The sequence below is a fragment of the Sycon ciliatum genome, chromosome 8, assembly GCF_964019385.1.
Source record: "Sycon ciliatum chromosome 8, ocSycCili1.1, whole genome shotgun sequence".
NCBI classification, from domain to species: Eukaryota; Metazoa; Porifera; class Calcarea; order Leucosolenida; family Sycettidae; genus Sycon; species Sycon ciliatum.
In genome coordinates this window covers 3910901-3925630 of record NC_088650.1, presented here as the reverse complement: position 1 = coordinate 3925630, position 14730 = coordinate 3910901, and the positions used below count along the sequence as shown (strand labels likewise).

The 14730-nt window shown below is 45.4% G+C and overlaps 1 protein-coding gene across 1 annotated transcript in view; it reads left to right on the top strand.

Annotated features, from left to right (window-relative positions):
- The window catches only part of LOC135822319 (hemicentin-1-like), a 67009-nt gene that overhangs the window by 13390 nt on the left and 38889 nt on the right, over positions 1-14730 (top strand). Inside the window, exons 11-25 of the mRNA XM_065335061.1 lie at positions 195-461; positions 3772-4038; positions 4508-4680; positions 5550-5637; positions 6174-6341; positions 7290-7397; positions 8048-8148; positions 8505-8682; positions 9723-9873; positions 10824-10951; positions 12355-12483; positions 12770-12892; positions 13272-13550; positions 13909-14087; positions 14521-14617. Of these exons, the coding sequence (XP_065191133.1) occupies positions 195-461; positions 3772-4038; positions 4508-4680; positions 5550-5637; positions 6174-6341; positions 7290-7397; positions 8048-8148; positions 8505-8682; positions 9723-9873; positions 10824-10951; positions 12355-12483; positions 12770-12892; positions 13272-13550; positions 13909-14087; positions 14521-14617 (2436 nt within the window). The remainder of the gene's footprint in view (positions 1-194; positions 462-3771; positions 4039-4507; positions 4681-5549; positions 5638-6173; positions 6342-7289; positions 7398-8047; positions 8149-8504; positions 8683-9722; positions 9874-10823; positions 10952-12354; positions 12484-12769; positions 12893-13271; positions 13551-13908; positions 14088-14520; positions 14618-14730) is intronic.

The following is a 14730-nucleotide window of genomic DNA, read 5'->3' as shown; positions in this document are numbered from 1 at the left end:
TGTTGCATGTCTTTCATGTAATGCTGGAATGCTACTACTTGTGAAACTGAAAAGGCCCGCTCTGCTCGCCGTTTGTTAACCTGCTTTGAAGCATGGTGAAAATCACCCTCCTCTCTTGTTGTAGTTAGCAGTTTTGAACAACAAGTGGGTAATGGCTTACTGCCAATCTGTGTTTGTTTATGTGTTGTTTGCAGCTGCACCGTCGTTCACCAGTGTCAGTGATGTGATTGCCATCGTTGGGCAACGGGCCATTCTCACCTGTCTCTCTGATGGCTCGCCCACACCTCAGATCACGTGGTGGGACGGGCAGGATCGTATTCGCAACACATCGCGCATCACCAGTCTACCCAGCGGTATCTTGAACATTAGCCGTGTGGAGCTAGGTGACGAGGGCTCATACACATGTGTAGCTTCCAACCCGGCTGGTCGTAGGAGCAGTACAGGCTTTCTCACCATCCATGGTAAGTGGGTATAGTATACATGTAGGACTCAGTATAGAGTCCATGCACTATATGATGTCCAGCACCCTATATAGAGTCCATTGGTCCAAAATCCACTATACAGAGTCCAGGAGTCCACTCAGTTTTGATCAGCTTCATCCTGCCGCGCAATCCCCTATAAGGAGTACACTTTTTCTACAAGTCCCCTATTCACGGTCCAGGAGTCCAGTTTATCCAGTCACGCCGTCCTGTACTGTGTGTTGTGCCCGAAAGAGAACAAACACCTTTTCAGTTTTGCTTGCCTCGTGGCAGCGCATTCCTTTCCTCACTTCAGCCATGGCTGTCAGTTCTGCTGTGCAGTTGCTGACAGTAATCTGTCTCGAGGTAACCAAGGAGGATAAGGAGACGTTCAAAATCAAATCTGGAAAGCGTCTTGTGGTTCTCTGAAGACATTTCATCAGTGCGCGGGATGAAAGCAGAAATTGCAGCACGAGAAAAGTTCAGCACAGTTCAAATCTCACGAGTCAGGTACACTGACACTCTCTTTCGTTCGACGCCACAAAGATCCCCTGTTTGGCTGGCCATTGCTGCCAGTAAGACGTTTGAATGGTTTCATCAGAGCGAGGGATGAAAGCAGAAAACGGAGAACGAGAAAAGTTCAGCACAGTTCCAATCTGACGAGTCAGATACACTGACACTCTCTTTCGTTCGACGTCACAAGGATACCCTGTTCGACTGGACAAGAGCTGCGTGTACCACCGTGTCAAAAGGCTGTCCAACTACATGGCAGGACGATGACTGAGGTAAGGAAGCTTTTATTCGTTTCGATTGGTCTGCTGTTCTGTCGTTATGCTTGAATTTGTTTCCATTTTCAAGGAGCGTATCGCGTTTGTTTGATGTTTCTTGAATGAATGCCCTAAAAGTAATCAACCACTTCGTAATAATCCTCAAGGACTGCAAGGACTTTGCATCAATCGTATACGATCGTCAGCTATCATCAATTATTATTTTATTTCATGAGAAATGTATTTTTATCCCTGTGATAATTATGTGAACTCCACGACACTCTTCCTCTACTAGGCTCTAGTATGATGTCAAATACAATGGGATCCACAAACGCAGTGCCAGTGTACTAGTAGTAGTAGGAGGAGGATTTATTGTATGCCGATGACAAGAAAAAGCTTCTCAAGCTAATACATGTACTCGTATTCCATGAAGTAACCGTTTTGATGTCACAAACATGACATTGTGTCAGTGAAACTGCCTCGTGACAACAAATCGTTGCATTTCCATCTTGGGGAAGACTGACTGACGGCAACGCTGTACAGATTGTTCAAATCATCTCATTTCAATTTAGTTAGTAGTGTTTCACTTCATGTATGGTGGTGTGTCTGTGCGTCTTGAGTGTGCACAAACGACCTTATTCCTCGTATTTCTAATAGATTATTGTCCCCACCGTCACCTGTTCACAGGTCTTTGCGTGGATGGATTTTCATTGAGCATCACATTCGTTGAGAACTTGGAAGTTGTGTGCTCCCATGCATCATTACGGTAATAAGCGTATCCTTGTGCTATCTATTTGTTGCAGGTGTGCTGATCTTCAGAAGCTTGCGGACCTGAGTGCTGCTGAACATTTGCATGGCCATGAGCAATGGTGAAGCTTGCTATCGCACTCTCAGCATGTGCTGGTATTATGCTGACTACTGCACTATGTTACTCTCTTACACTACTACATGTATGTAAACGTGCGTGCATCCGCCCACGTATGCATTCGTTTCGTATAATTATTTGTTATCCCTCTTGACTTTACGTGTAAATAGGTGGACGTTTGCATGGCTGTTGGAGTTGCGTGTGTATTGTGTCTCTACTCTTTTCTTGGTGTTTTCTTGGCGTTGTATAAGTTTGTGTGTGTGTGCGCGCACAATAATTCGAAAAAAAATCACGGTTCGCGTGAGACTCGGCTGGAAGCCGGGCTTTCCGCATTCCGTATAATTTGAAAACAAATAATTAATCCTTGGCTCTCCATTATTCTCTTTCAATTCTTGTTTTTTTTTCTAGGTATTTTCTTGGCGTTGTGTGGGTGTGTGCATGTGTGTGTGCGTGCACAATACTTTGGCAACACTACATGATTGAGATATTGTAATTTGCAGCGTCTGCGAAGAGACCACTTGATTTGAGGATGGTGTTTGTGGGGGTTTTCATGTAATGAAGTGGCTGCAGTGGCGCCTCAATACTTATTTTTTATCTTGAGAAGTGAATGATGTAAAGGATTAAAGGGAGAGGCCGTTTTCTGGTTAATATTCACTGCTTACAGCAGATCCTATGTCTAATTTCGAACTCTGGATAGGGGATGCCTAATTGGCTGGACTTTATACAGGGAGTGTTGTCCACATAAAGACTCTTTATAGTTGATTTCAAAGTTTGGACTCCGTACAGTTGATTTTGGACCAATGGACTCTATATAGGGTGAAGCCAATTGGCTGGACTCTATACAGGGAGTGATGTCCATCTAAACTTTGAGCTCACAGTTGATTCCAAGTTTGGACTCTGTACAGTGGATTTTGGACCAATGGACTCTATATAGGGGTTGGACATCATATAGGGGCTGGACGCTCTACTGAGTCCAACATACATGTTCAGTGTCACATGTATATACACTAGTTCTGGTAGACTGGTGTACGCTGCAATGGTCTATACAGTGAAGCCTCGTTAGGAAGAACACTGATAAGACAAATGTTTGCCTAAGTAGAACTAGTATTCGTAACTGTATTGGATAAAACCCTGTGTATTCACTGGGTAAAACATATGGATAAGAAGAACTCCCGTTATTGCGAACAAATATCGGTCCCTTGATGTTTGTCCTAAAGAGGTTTGACTGTGCTTACTTTCCTGACAGTAGTATGTGCACCATTCATTCACACAGTCGGTATCAATACGCTCGGACACTTCATCCTCATTAAGCTACCGATTTAAAAGGCATTGCTAGATCTCATGCACAGACCGGGCACATGTAGCTAATGCCAGGCAAATGGGTAAGCTCTTTGAGATGAAGTCCTATCGAAGTAGTGAATCTACTCCAGCTCACAAGAAGACATATGACGTAGTTTTCTCATCCACATTCAATCAGGGGCTAGTTGCTGTATGTTTGAGCATTCTGCGCAAGATACATTTGGACCTGGTATAAATCTGGCTTTTCATTGCTATCATATTCGGTTTCATTTTCTCTGTGTTGCGCTGACGATTCCACGAAGAATGAAGCAGTTTTGTCCACCGATTGAGTATATTGACCATCACCATGCTGCTGCTGTTCTGATGTTGTTTTGTGTTCCAGTGCCTCCGGAGATTGTGGTGGCGCCAGACCCTCTCTACGTGAGATCTGTAGACAGTGAATTCCGTCTGCTATGTGTTGCCAGCGGAAAGCCAGACCCGGTGACAATTTGGCTGTTCAACGACAGGCCAGTTGACCAGTCTCGTGTGCGCGTCAACAGCAACACGCTGACCGTGTCTCGTCTGTCTGTCGCCGACGAAGGCAGTTACACATGCCTGGCAAACAATGATGCTGGAACGGCTAACAGCACCACTGTTCTAATTGTGCAAGGTAACTTTCAGTAACAGACGGTTCTTTATAGAATGTAGTGTATGTGTGTGTGTGTGTTGTCCTTACTGGTTCACTGGGCAGTCTACAAACAGTGCTTGCCTTCACAACTATGGTATTCGTAGAAAGTTGTGTTGCTTGGCGTGTGCTTTCCGAAGCTTGATTTTGGATTTTGACGTTGCAATGGTGGTAAGACTTGTGCAGCACCCCCCCCCCCCCTCCCCCCTTGATGCAATTCTACCATTTTTGATTTTTCTGTTAAACCGTTATCTGTTAATGTAGACTGTATGGGTCTAGTGTGTGCACTATAAATACTATGAAATGAGTTGCTGTCGTCTTCGCCTTGACCCCACTGAGGGTGATGGTTTTTCTGCGGATGAGAAAAAGTCAGTCTGAATGACAGGTGTGGATGACCTTGACATCTGTGTGATTCCTTCCACAATTGTTTCCATGCTATATTTATTGCCTGTAGTTCCACCGGCTATTATCACGACCCAGACTCAAGTTATTGTTCTCCGTGGCACTCCTGCATTCTTGCCGTGCGAGGTCATTGGCAAGCCGACACCAACGGTGACGTGGCAGAGTAGTGTCTATGATGAACGCTACATGTCTCAGATTCCCACCAGAGGACTCCAGATATCAGCGGTAAGGTGTTACGTGAATGAACACACAAGCACAGGATAATGCTTATTACTAACTTTAACTCTGAGGTATAGCACCCTCTATCAGGCCCAGGCTGCAATGACATGAATTAAAAGTACTGGGTTAAAAAATTTCACGATTCGCGTGAAACTCGGCTGGAAGCTGAGTTTTCCGCATCCGTAGGAACGCCACCACCCTCTAGGATCAAGGCGCAGGCGCAGCTCCTAAGCGGTGGGAGGTGAGTAGATCAGATCCACCACAAATTGGTCAAAGACCGAAATCCCATTCACTGCATCACTGAGTTAACCTTCATTGGATATATAATTTTTTTAAGATCATTCTGTAGAAAATTTGCACCTAACGTTGCATTACACACCAACTGATGACGCTTGTCGTGTGTCTTCAGAGTGGGCAAAGTCCTATCAATGACTTTTTCTTTGCAAGCGCTGTGTGCTGTGTCAGTGTGTGGGATCCAAGGGCAGCACCCCATTGTGGAGAATGCTTGGAGTAATGGCAGTAAACTTTCCTTACCACAGCCCCATGTCACGAGTAAGATACAAGCATTTGGATTTCTTTATCATGACTCAGTAATTTCATACCTTGACTCAATTCTAAACACAGTTGGACTCCCTTAGTATGTACCGCGATAAGACACATACACATGCTTAGTACGGGCATTGTCCAGAGTGCAGAGGTCCGCTGTTGATCCCTACGCATGTATGTTGGTGTAAGATGTACCTAGGATTCCAAATACATGTTCCTGCTGAATTCTACTGCATGTGTTTGCCCTGCACCTCATTTTTATTAATATGTTGTATAACTGCATGTATTTGCCCTGCACCTCATTCTAAATATGTTGTATAACTGCACAGGCCCGGCTGGAGCACAGAGGACTGTATACCTGCACAGCTGCCAACCCAGCAGGTTCAGCATCACATACCATTGAGTTGGTTGTTGAAGGTAGGAGACACTAGCCATGTTCCATGCTAGTCAGTGTGTACAATGTTTGCTGATCTATGGTAGCAGATGAGCAACAGAGCATGTGCCACAACTCATCCTACTGTTCATGCGTGTTAACAACTTTGACTGTAACGTTACACAGCATGTTTGACACATGGCAGTTGTCATAGAGCATGCTGTCTTGGGCGGAAAAGTGCTTTGCTTATTGCACTGAAGGGTAGAATGTACTCACGGCTCGATTACGTTTGTTATTCCCCTCGAGTGTGCTAAGTTAAAGATAAGGGTGAGCGACTAAGCTTCAATAGGATTGTGTTCTACGCTGGTAATGTCATCCAGTCTTTCCGAACTGGTAGCTAAACCAGACAACCTTTTGTCCAATGGAAGCCATCTGTAAACAAGGAACAGATATAGATGAGATGCAGTATTTAGATTGGTTTGATATGCACTAAAGGTTACAGAAGGCGTATTTTCTCTCTTGCCAAAAATTCACCTGCATTGCTAAATATGCCTTTGCTATTGCCTGTGTTTCCCTGCAGCTCCACCGAGTATCGCGGGTCCAACAGAGATGGACATAGTGGTGTTCCCGGGCACATACATATGTATGGACTGCGAGGTGGTAGGACTGCCAATACCATCAGTGGTATGGCAGAGGAACTTGCGCCGTCTGCCGGTCATCGACGAAAAGTGGATCATACATCCCAACGGTGAGTTGTCCTCCTTTCAACTGAAGCAAGAATACATAATTGGCCATGGCTAGCTGGGTATCACCCTCATCTCTGGGGTTGCTCCCCATATTGGCGTTGCTTGCATAGGCTATGTGATTGATGGATAAAAAATGATAGCACCCTGCTTTTCATCCCAGCATCAGCCACACGTTCTTGGGCTTCAATGGACATACTGGCCTATCTGCGAGCAGCATGTTTCTGGACTCTAACCAGTGAATTGGATTTTCGGTCTTTGACCACTTTGTGGTGGGTCTGATCTCCTCAGCTCTCACTACTTTAGGAGCTGAACCTGCGCATTAATCCTTCAGGGTAGTGGTGTTCTTACGGATGCGGAAAATCTGGTCTGCCTGGGTCTCACCGGAACAGTATAAAAATCCTGTGAGTCAAGCTGAGCACCAAATGGTGAACATCAGACTGTTCTTGGTCTCAGCAAGAGTACATGAACCCCAAGTGTGTGCTATGGGGAACTTTACAGAACTTCACATCACATGACAAACCCGTACACATTGCTTGCACCCTGTGCATTATGGACACAGGGTTGTAAGAAACCCTGCTTTGGGTTCAACTCACTTGTGACCACTTTGCGCTATTCGCCATGTCACATGATGTGAAGGTCTGCCGTCGCAACACTGTATAGAGGTTGTGCAGACTGTTGCACACTCTTGGGAGTTATGTACTCTTGGTCTCACATACTTGGTGCAGCAGATCTATGTGGAGGATGTTCCTCTAGGCAGCCTGCAATAATCCGTCATTACAACAACTACACATCGAATTCACAACACAAGTACACTTATACTGTCCCTGGTTCGAGTCCTGGTGGTGACATCTACTTCTTTTTTTGACTTTTCCGTTTGCATCTTTCCCTCAAACCAATCAGAATGTTCTTGCTCTCTGTGTGTTTACGTGTGTGTGTGTGTGCTGTGTTAGATACACTGTGCGTAATCAGCACTGTCGTCGCCGACTCCGACATCTACGTGTGTCTGGCACGCAACAAACATGGAGACGCCCGCAAGGACTACAACTTGACTGTTCTTGGTAAGATCCTGTGGGAGTAGTGCCAGTAACGTTATGTGAATTACCAGGCAAAACAAAATGTTTGAATGGGTTATAGCAATAAATAGTATCAGCTTAGCACACATTCTATGCTCACGTCAAGGCAAGTTGTTGGGTGTATTCCAAGAACAATTTCTTATGATTGTCATCAGTTGGACTAGCATCGCATTGTTGATACAGGTGAGTTATGCTGATATTTCATCTCAGTTTGAGCTTAGTGTAACGCAAAATGTCATTACTGATGAACCATTGCACCTACACGACTCGAGCAGCACTATTCCGATATGGCTGTGGGAAATGTTTATATATTCAGTCATTACTGGTGTCTATTGATGCTACAGTGAGTGTTGCTGCTTCGTTTGCATTAAACTCGATGTAGAATTTCTTCAAGCAGTGATTTACAAGCACGGATCATGGGACAGCTCTTTTAAGGGCTGATTAGGTATATTGCACTGGCAATTATCCACTGTTTGCAAATCAAACAGTCACTTAGACTGTCTATGCTTTTGTCAGTTTGTAAAGTATGGTAAGCATACACTGTTCTCGCAAGGTTGTTCAACTAGAACTGTAGTATTGTTGTTGATTTGAATGTCTGTGATGTTTTTGCGGCTTGTATTGTTATTGGGCTTCAGAACCACCCCGTCCAGACGGTCCCCCTGTAGACGTCGTCACCGTCACAGCCAACTCACCCACGGTGCTGCCGTGCCCCGTCACTGGTAATCCTAAACCAGAAGTGAGTCACAATGACATTGTCCTGGACTATTATCAGATTACTTTTCTCAAACCAAACACTCACACCTGGTTACTGTGTTGAAAAAGTTGATTCAGGTCCACCAAATCATTGTTTTACAGTTTCATCCTGATTATGGCCCATGCCCGGCAATTTCGTAAGCCTGATATAACTCGAGGGGGTGGTTGGTAGGGGAGTTGGGGGGGGGGGGGGGGGGAAGGGGGGGGGGGAGGGGGAGGTGGGCATACACTCATTCATTCCGACTCACCCAACCCCTCACTATTCTCTAACTTTCTCACCCTCTTTCTCTGTCTCTCTACTTTTCCCTGCTCCACCTCACCTTGTCATGCACTTATAAGGTGAGGTGGTTCTATTTGGGAACCAACACCTTGGTGCCATTAGGTGGCCGTATTACGCAGAGCGGTGATAACTCTCTGGTCCTGGAGAGTGTTACGGCTGAAGACAGTCGTGGGTACCAGTGCGTTGCCAGTAACGAGGTTGGAACCACCACCATCAATGTCACACTGGATGTCAAAGGTGAGTACAGGTCCTCACTCATTATAATGAGTCCGGTTAGTACATAAACCCCGTTAGTAAATAGTCTGAAATCCCCTGGCGAAACGTGGTCTATACAACCGTTTACAGGTCCGGCTACAACATAATCCGTTAGTACATAAAATCCGTTATAACGACCCTTTGCCCAGGTCCCTGGAGTGCCAAACCCTCAGTATAAGATAATATTGATGATGCAGGACCAAGGCCGATACAGGTAGGATAAAGCAGAAAGTGGAAACGTATTATGTCTATGTATTCGTGAGGATGGACGATCCTTTGCATCCAAGGAAGAGTTATGTTGGAGTTTTTCAATTATCTTATAACGAGTTGAAGCATCGATAATTTATGTTGTATCGAGGGTAGCCCCGGTATGTAGAAAGTAGTGCCTATTTCACCTTTAGCTGCAAGTCCTGCTACATGATAAGTCTCGTTATAAGATAAATTTTTCGACGGCCCAGAGATTATCTACTTACGAGGGAGGACCTGTACCGCGGATTAGCTTGGCATCCACTCAGACTTCTGATGGATTGCTTGAGCTGGAAAACGGAAGTGTTTCTTGAATGTTTGCATTTGAAAAGAGCATGTCAGGTCTGTCCCACATTCACCTGTCATCAAAGTACTTTGACCTAACAATGTTCTACTTCGACAAAGAGTAGCATAAAGCTGAGTCTTCACCACTCCACCCCACCCCACCTTCCCCTACCGGAAATGTTCGATGTTTGATATTCATTGCGAAAATTTTCAGCATCTATATTTTACTCCGGGTCTTGGCAGGATTACATTGAAAATTTCACACCAATTGCAGACTAACAGCCCTGGGTAGTCATTCACATACTTTGCTGACAAGCCACCTTGCCTCGTATTTTTCTTCCTTTTTAGCGGTTTCCTTCCTATTGGTTCATCTCTGGTGTCTCTTCCATTCATTCTCCTATTTATGACTCTTTGTGACTCAACACTTAGCACTAGATGCCACCATGTTGTCTGATTACAGTTTGGGCCATTTCTATCCTGTTGAATTCCAGTTGCTCCGGTTATCGAGCCGTTCGCGTACACCGAGGTTGTTGCCAATGTCAGTCAAATACGTGTTTTGCTGCCCTGCATTGCCCGTGCCAATCCACCTGCAACCATAACCTGGCTCAAGGACTTTCAGCCTGTCACTCCAGAGTTCCTCCGGTGAGTCAGTTTGCAAGTGTGTTCTAATGAAGCATAGCTTGCATGCCCCAGGTACTGGCATACATCATGTCATTATATGTTTTGTGTGTGTGTGTGTGTGTGCGTGCGTGCGTGCCTGATTGTATTGGGTCTGTTGCCAACGGGCTCGGCTACTTGAAGGTGTAATGTTGTACCTGCCACCTTTGTTGGTTCCAGGGTTCATATACTTTCTATTTGAAGTATACATACCTGTTAACCATGGACTGCTTCTGGCTAGATTAACTTTTGTGTAATCAATGGTGCTAGTGAGGCTTATATCAGATCCACTCTGATTTAGCCACCCACACTAGTAGCAAGTATTACCTTCACTGGGGGCAGGGGTAACTGCAGTTGGATCCCGGGACGGATACCCTGATGCCGTCAATCCTTTTTCTGCACCGTGTCCTCACCCACTTACTGAGGTGTGGTGAGCCCATTAGTGGGATCATTTTCAAGTCCACCCAGAGTTTTGGGGATTTCAGGGGGTGTCGGCCGTTGGGCGGTTCAATAGCCAATTGAGTCATCTTTCCAAGATTCCTTTTGAGTCTCTCTCCCCTCTCCCGGGGAGACCCACGTGACCAGTTTTGGCAGTGAGCAACAAGTACAAGTACAAGTACAAGCGTGCGTGTGTGTGCTACTGCGCATGCATGTCTGTGTGTCTATAGTTGTGTTACTGTTGTTGATGGTTTTGTTGAGGCTGTTGGTTGTGGTGGTGGTGGTGGTGGTGGTGGTGGTGGTGAGCATTCATGTGCACATCTGTGCATGCATGCTTTTGCTTGCATGCATGCACAGATGTGTGTGGAAGGGGTGGGGGGGGGGGGGGGGTGGGTGCAAGAAAGCATGCACATAACTTGATCATGGTTTTAATGTAAAATATGCATAATTAGCATCTTCTCTGTGCTTCCTGTGTGGTGTGATGTGTAATGATTTAGATACCTAATCAGTACAGATGGCACACTGATTGTCACAAGCATCCAAGCTAATGATGCTGGCTTCTACACCTGCGAGGCGTCGAATGAAGTCGGGACGGCAACACTCAGTCTCAGGGTTATTGTTCAAGGTGAGTGCGTGCTAAGTTTTTTTTAGCCCCATCCCTCACACAAACAAGTCAACAAAGAGGCATCTTTGGATTAAAGAGTGCTGGTTTCGAAACAACTGGTTTGAAGCTCAAAGTAGAGCTGGTGTTAGCTCAGAGCAGAGCTGGTGTTAGCTCAGAGCAGAGCTGCTGTTAGCTCAGAGCAGAGCTGCTGTTAGCTCAAAGTAGAGCTGCTGTTAGCTCAAAGTAGAGCTGCGGTTAGCTCAAAGTAGAGCTGCTGTTAGCTCAAAGTAGAGCTGCTGTTAGCTCAAAGTAGAGCTGCGATTAGCTCAAAGTAGAGCTGCTGTTAGCTCAAAGTAGAGCTGCTGTTAGCTCAAGGTAGAGCTGCTGTTAGCTCAAAGTAGAGCTGCTGTTAGCTCAAAGTAGAGCTGCGGTTTGCTCAAAGTAGAGCTGCTGTTAGCTCAAAGTAGAGCTGCGGTTAGCTCAAAGTAGAACTGCTGTTAGTTCAAAGTAGAGCTGCTGTTAGCTCAACGTAGAGCTGCAATGCTAAATGGATGTAATATAGCGCAAGGCAGAGCCGCAGCAAATAGCTAGATAACACCAGTTGTGAGAGTGGACCCGATTAGTGGGTACGATAATTGTGATGGTGTGAATAAGTTGGATAGGGAGGGATGGTGGGAAAAGAAACACTGCTGAAGCACGATTGGTTGTCTGGGAGAGCACAACAGGGCAAGCAAGATTTGTTTTTCTTTTCCGCAAAATGGGCTGGTGCCATTTGTGATTACGCAGCAAAACAAAGCGCATGACGTCAGTCTTGAATGCAGTACAAAGCAATGCAGTGCAGTGTGTGCGCTAGTTCGGATTGTTGCTAACAAGTACTAGCACAGCTAGTACACCACCATCACAAGCTACACTTGGTACTGTCTGGCTGGTCAGCTGGAGAATTGACTTGCACAAGTTGAGGTTGTACTATGGCTGTATGAAGGGCTACATACAGGAATGAATGATCACAGACATGTTTTTTCAGTTGCTCATAAAATGGGAGATGTCGTTTTTCCTGTTGACGTGATGCCGGTCAAACTTTACAACCGATCTCTGCTGAATTTGCCATGCCTGTGCATGGAGATAACTATGCTGTAGTGCTCTGTGGTCACAATGTTCATTAGTCTGCTCAAGCTCAAGTGATGCGGTGCCAGTATTCCCTCAAAACAGTTCTGTTGAACATTCTTCTCTCTCTTTCTCCCTCTCTCTCTCTCTCTCTCTCTCTCTCTCTCTCTCTCTCTCTCTCTCTCTATTTCTCTCTCTCTCTCTCTCTCTCTCTCTCTCTATTTCTCTCTCTCTCTCTCTCTCTCTCTCTCTCTCTCTCTCTCTCTCTCTCTCTCTCTCTGCGTCTTTCTGTGTCTCTTTCTGTGTGTTTTCTTCCTCAGTACCACCGGTCATTACCCAGTCCCCACAAAACCAGGCCATCATTGTCGGCAGCAATGTGGCATTCCAGTGCAAAGCCACTGGCCTGCCCAGCCCTGTGATATCCTGGCACACTCGCGGTCAGCCTCTTGGTATGCTCTTGCTGGGCCTCCTCTGGCAGGTTTTGCCGATCTCTTAGTTTTTTTACTGGATGCAACAGTATTGTTATCTGTTTCTGTTCACCTTGCATTTGTCGGTACGCGATTGTTTACTTGCAGCTGCATTATGCACGTGGTATCTCTCCTTCTTGTATATGAAAGCCCAGTCCCTCTCCATCTCTCTCAAACAAGAGAAACAAAGATTCTGATCTGACCCCTTAAAACATTATACCTGACTATGGTGTCCAATGGAATGTATTGTGTGTGTGCTACTGGCCAGACATTGAGGGCGAGTTCTTGGCATTGGACAGCGTGCAGCCACGCCGAGACAGAGGCAACTACACGTGTCAGGCCAGCAACATACTGGGAACAGTACAAGCAACAGCATCACTGGATGTGCTAGGTGAGAACATGGAGCCATTATAACAGTACCCGTATAGGGATTTTCTGTATCATCAAAATCCTGTAAGAAGTACTGTTCGGCTCCTTTCTCTGGACCCAGGTGTTTGCAGACATTGAAGTATCGTGCTTCTTACATAATTATGTACATGGAATACATGAAATATGAATATGCTCGGCATTAACTGAGCAAGCATTGGGTTTGTTTTCTTGGCACCAATTTTTCAATGATGAAGTTGATTTAGGAATGTGTGCAGGCTGGATAAGATCTTCATTGAGCAGCTCAGCCACAGGTGTTCCTTATAATGATGGATGATATTACGAATTCCTGCAGGATTGAGCGAAAGTTTGTTTCATTCTGCATGTATCCTTTTCTTGAACAGTTCCACCTGAAATTGTTGGTTTTGGCGATGTGAAAGTCGAGGAGCCAGTCGCAGGAGAAGGGATTCTACTGCCATGCCCAGCCTCTGGCAATCCTCCACCGACAATCTTCTGGATGCGCGACAATGAGATCATAACCGCCACGTCCCAGCGTTACCGCATCTTCCCGAATGGCTCTCTGTGGATACCTACCCTGGAGGGGGCTGACCGCGGTGTTTACGTCTGTCGCATTAACAGCTCTGTTGGAGTGGACGAGCTAAGATACGACCTGAATGTAAAAGGTGAGAGATACTTCACAGTGTTCATAACTTTGAAATAACGGTCAAATCATCAGACTGAAAGTTTTTAAAACACATGTTTTATAAAGATCTTCCCCAATTTGTCACTGGTTATAATCTTCCCTATATGTTCAGCATTCATTACTGACTTGGCCGGTGTCTGCATATTGATTGTGCAGAGCAAGTGACTTTTTCGCGTGTAGAACATAATTTCTGGTGAATTTTATATCTTGAAATAAATAGTAGATCTGAAACGCTTTGTGCTGTGTATTATGAAGTCTAGCAAGGGCCTACAGTCTCAACCGACCCCCAATCACAGTGAAATTCCCACTTTTTCCAATCTTCCACTACTGTGCTGTAGTACATCCTGAGTTCACCAGCCAACCTAAAAACACCACAACGCGGGTTGGGAGCACTGTGTGGATGCATTGCAGTGCTTCCGGTAGCCCAGTAGCCACCGTCACTTGGCTCAAGGACGGACAACGGCTGCAGGTGGAAAGCGTTGCCAGGCTGAGACAAGCCAACAATGGCAGCTTGCAGGTAAACCTTGCCCTTGTCGATGTGTCCTGGTCACATTAACTGCCAAGTGCCACACCATCGTCTTTCATTTTGATATCCTGAATCAAGATCTAGTTTCAAGTACTTGAATGCTGCCAACTTCTTGGACCACATTGTGCTGGATATCCATTATCAATGTTCGATGTTATGAACCTAGACACGGCATAATTCTTCTGATGATTGTGGTCGATATGTTGGATTTTGTTTGTCAGTTATATTGGTAGAACAAGAGATAAGTTGTTTTAGCTTCTATGTTCTGCACTTGTGGGCTTTTTCTGGTATGGTCTCCATGAGATAAAGTTCAATTCTTCCCTTATTTTGTGCCCCAAAACGAAAATTGTGATGCAGGAAATTTTATAACTACCGGTATATGTGCGATTGTGCTGTCCTGTGCTGTGCTTTCCCTGGCTGGTAGATAATCAATGTCCTAGCCAGTGACCAGGGAAAATATACTTGCCTTGTGGGAAATGAACTGGGCATCTTGACTGGTGATGGACATTTGACTGTGCAAGGTAAGTGTGTGACTGTGTGTGCCTGTGTCTTGTGGTTGTGCCTGAGTAAGTGTGTGCACTATAATATGCGCATGGCTGTATGCATGCACGTATGCGTTTGTGTGTTTTTGTGC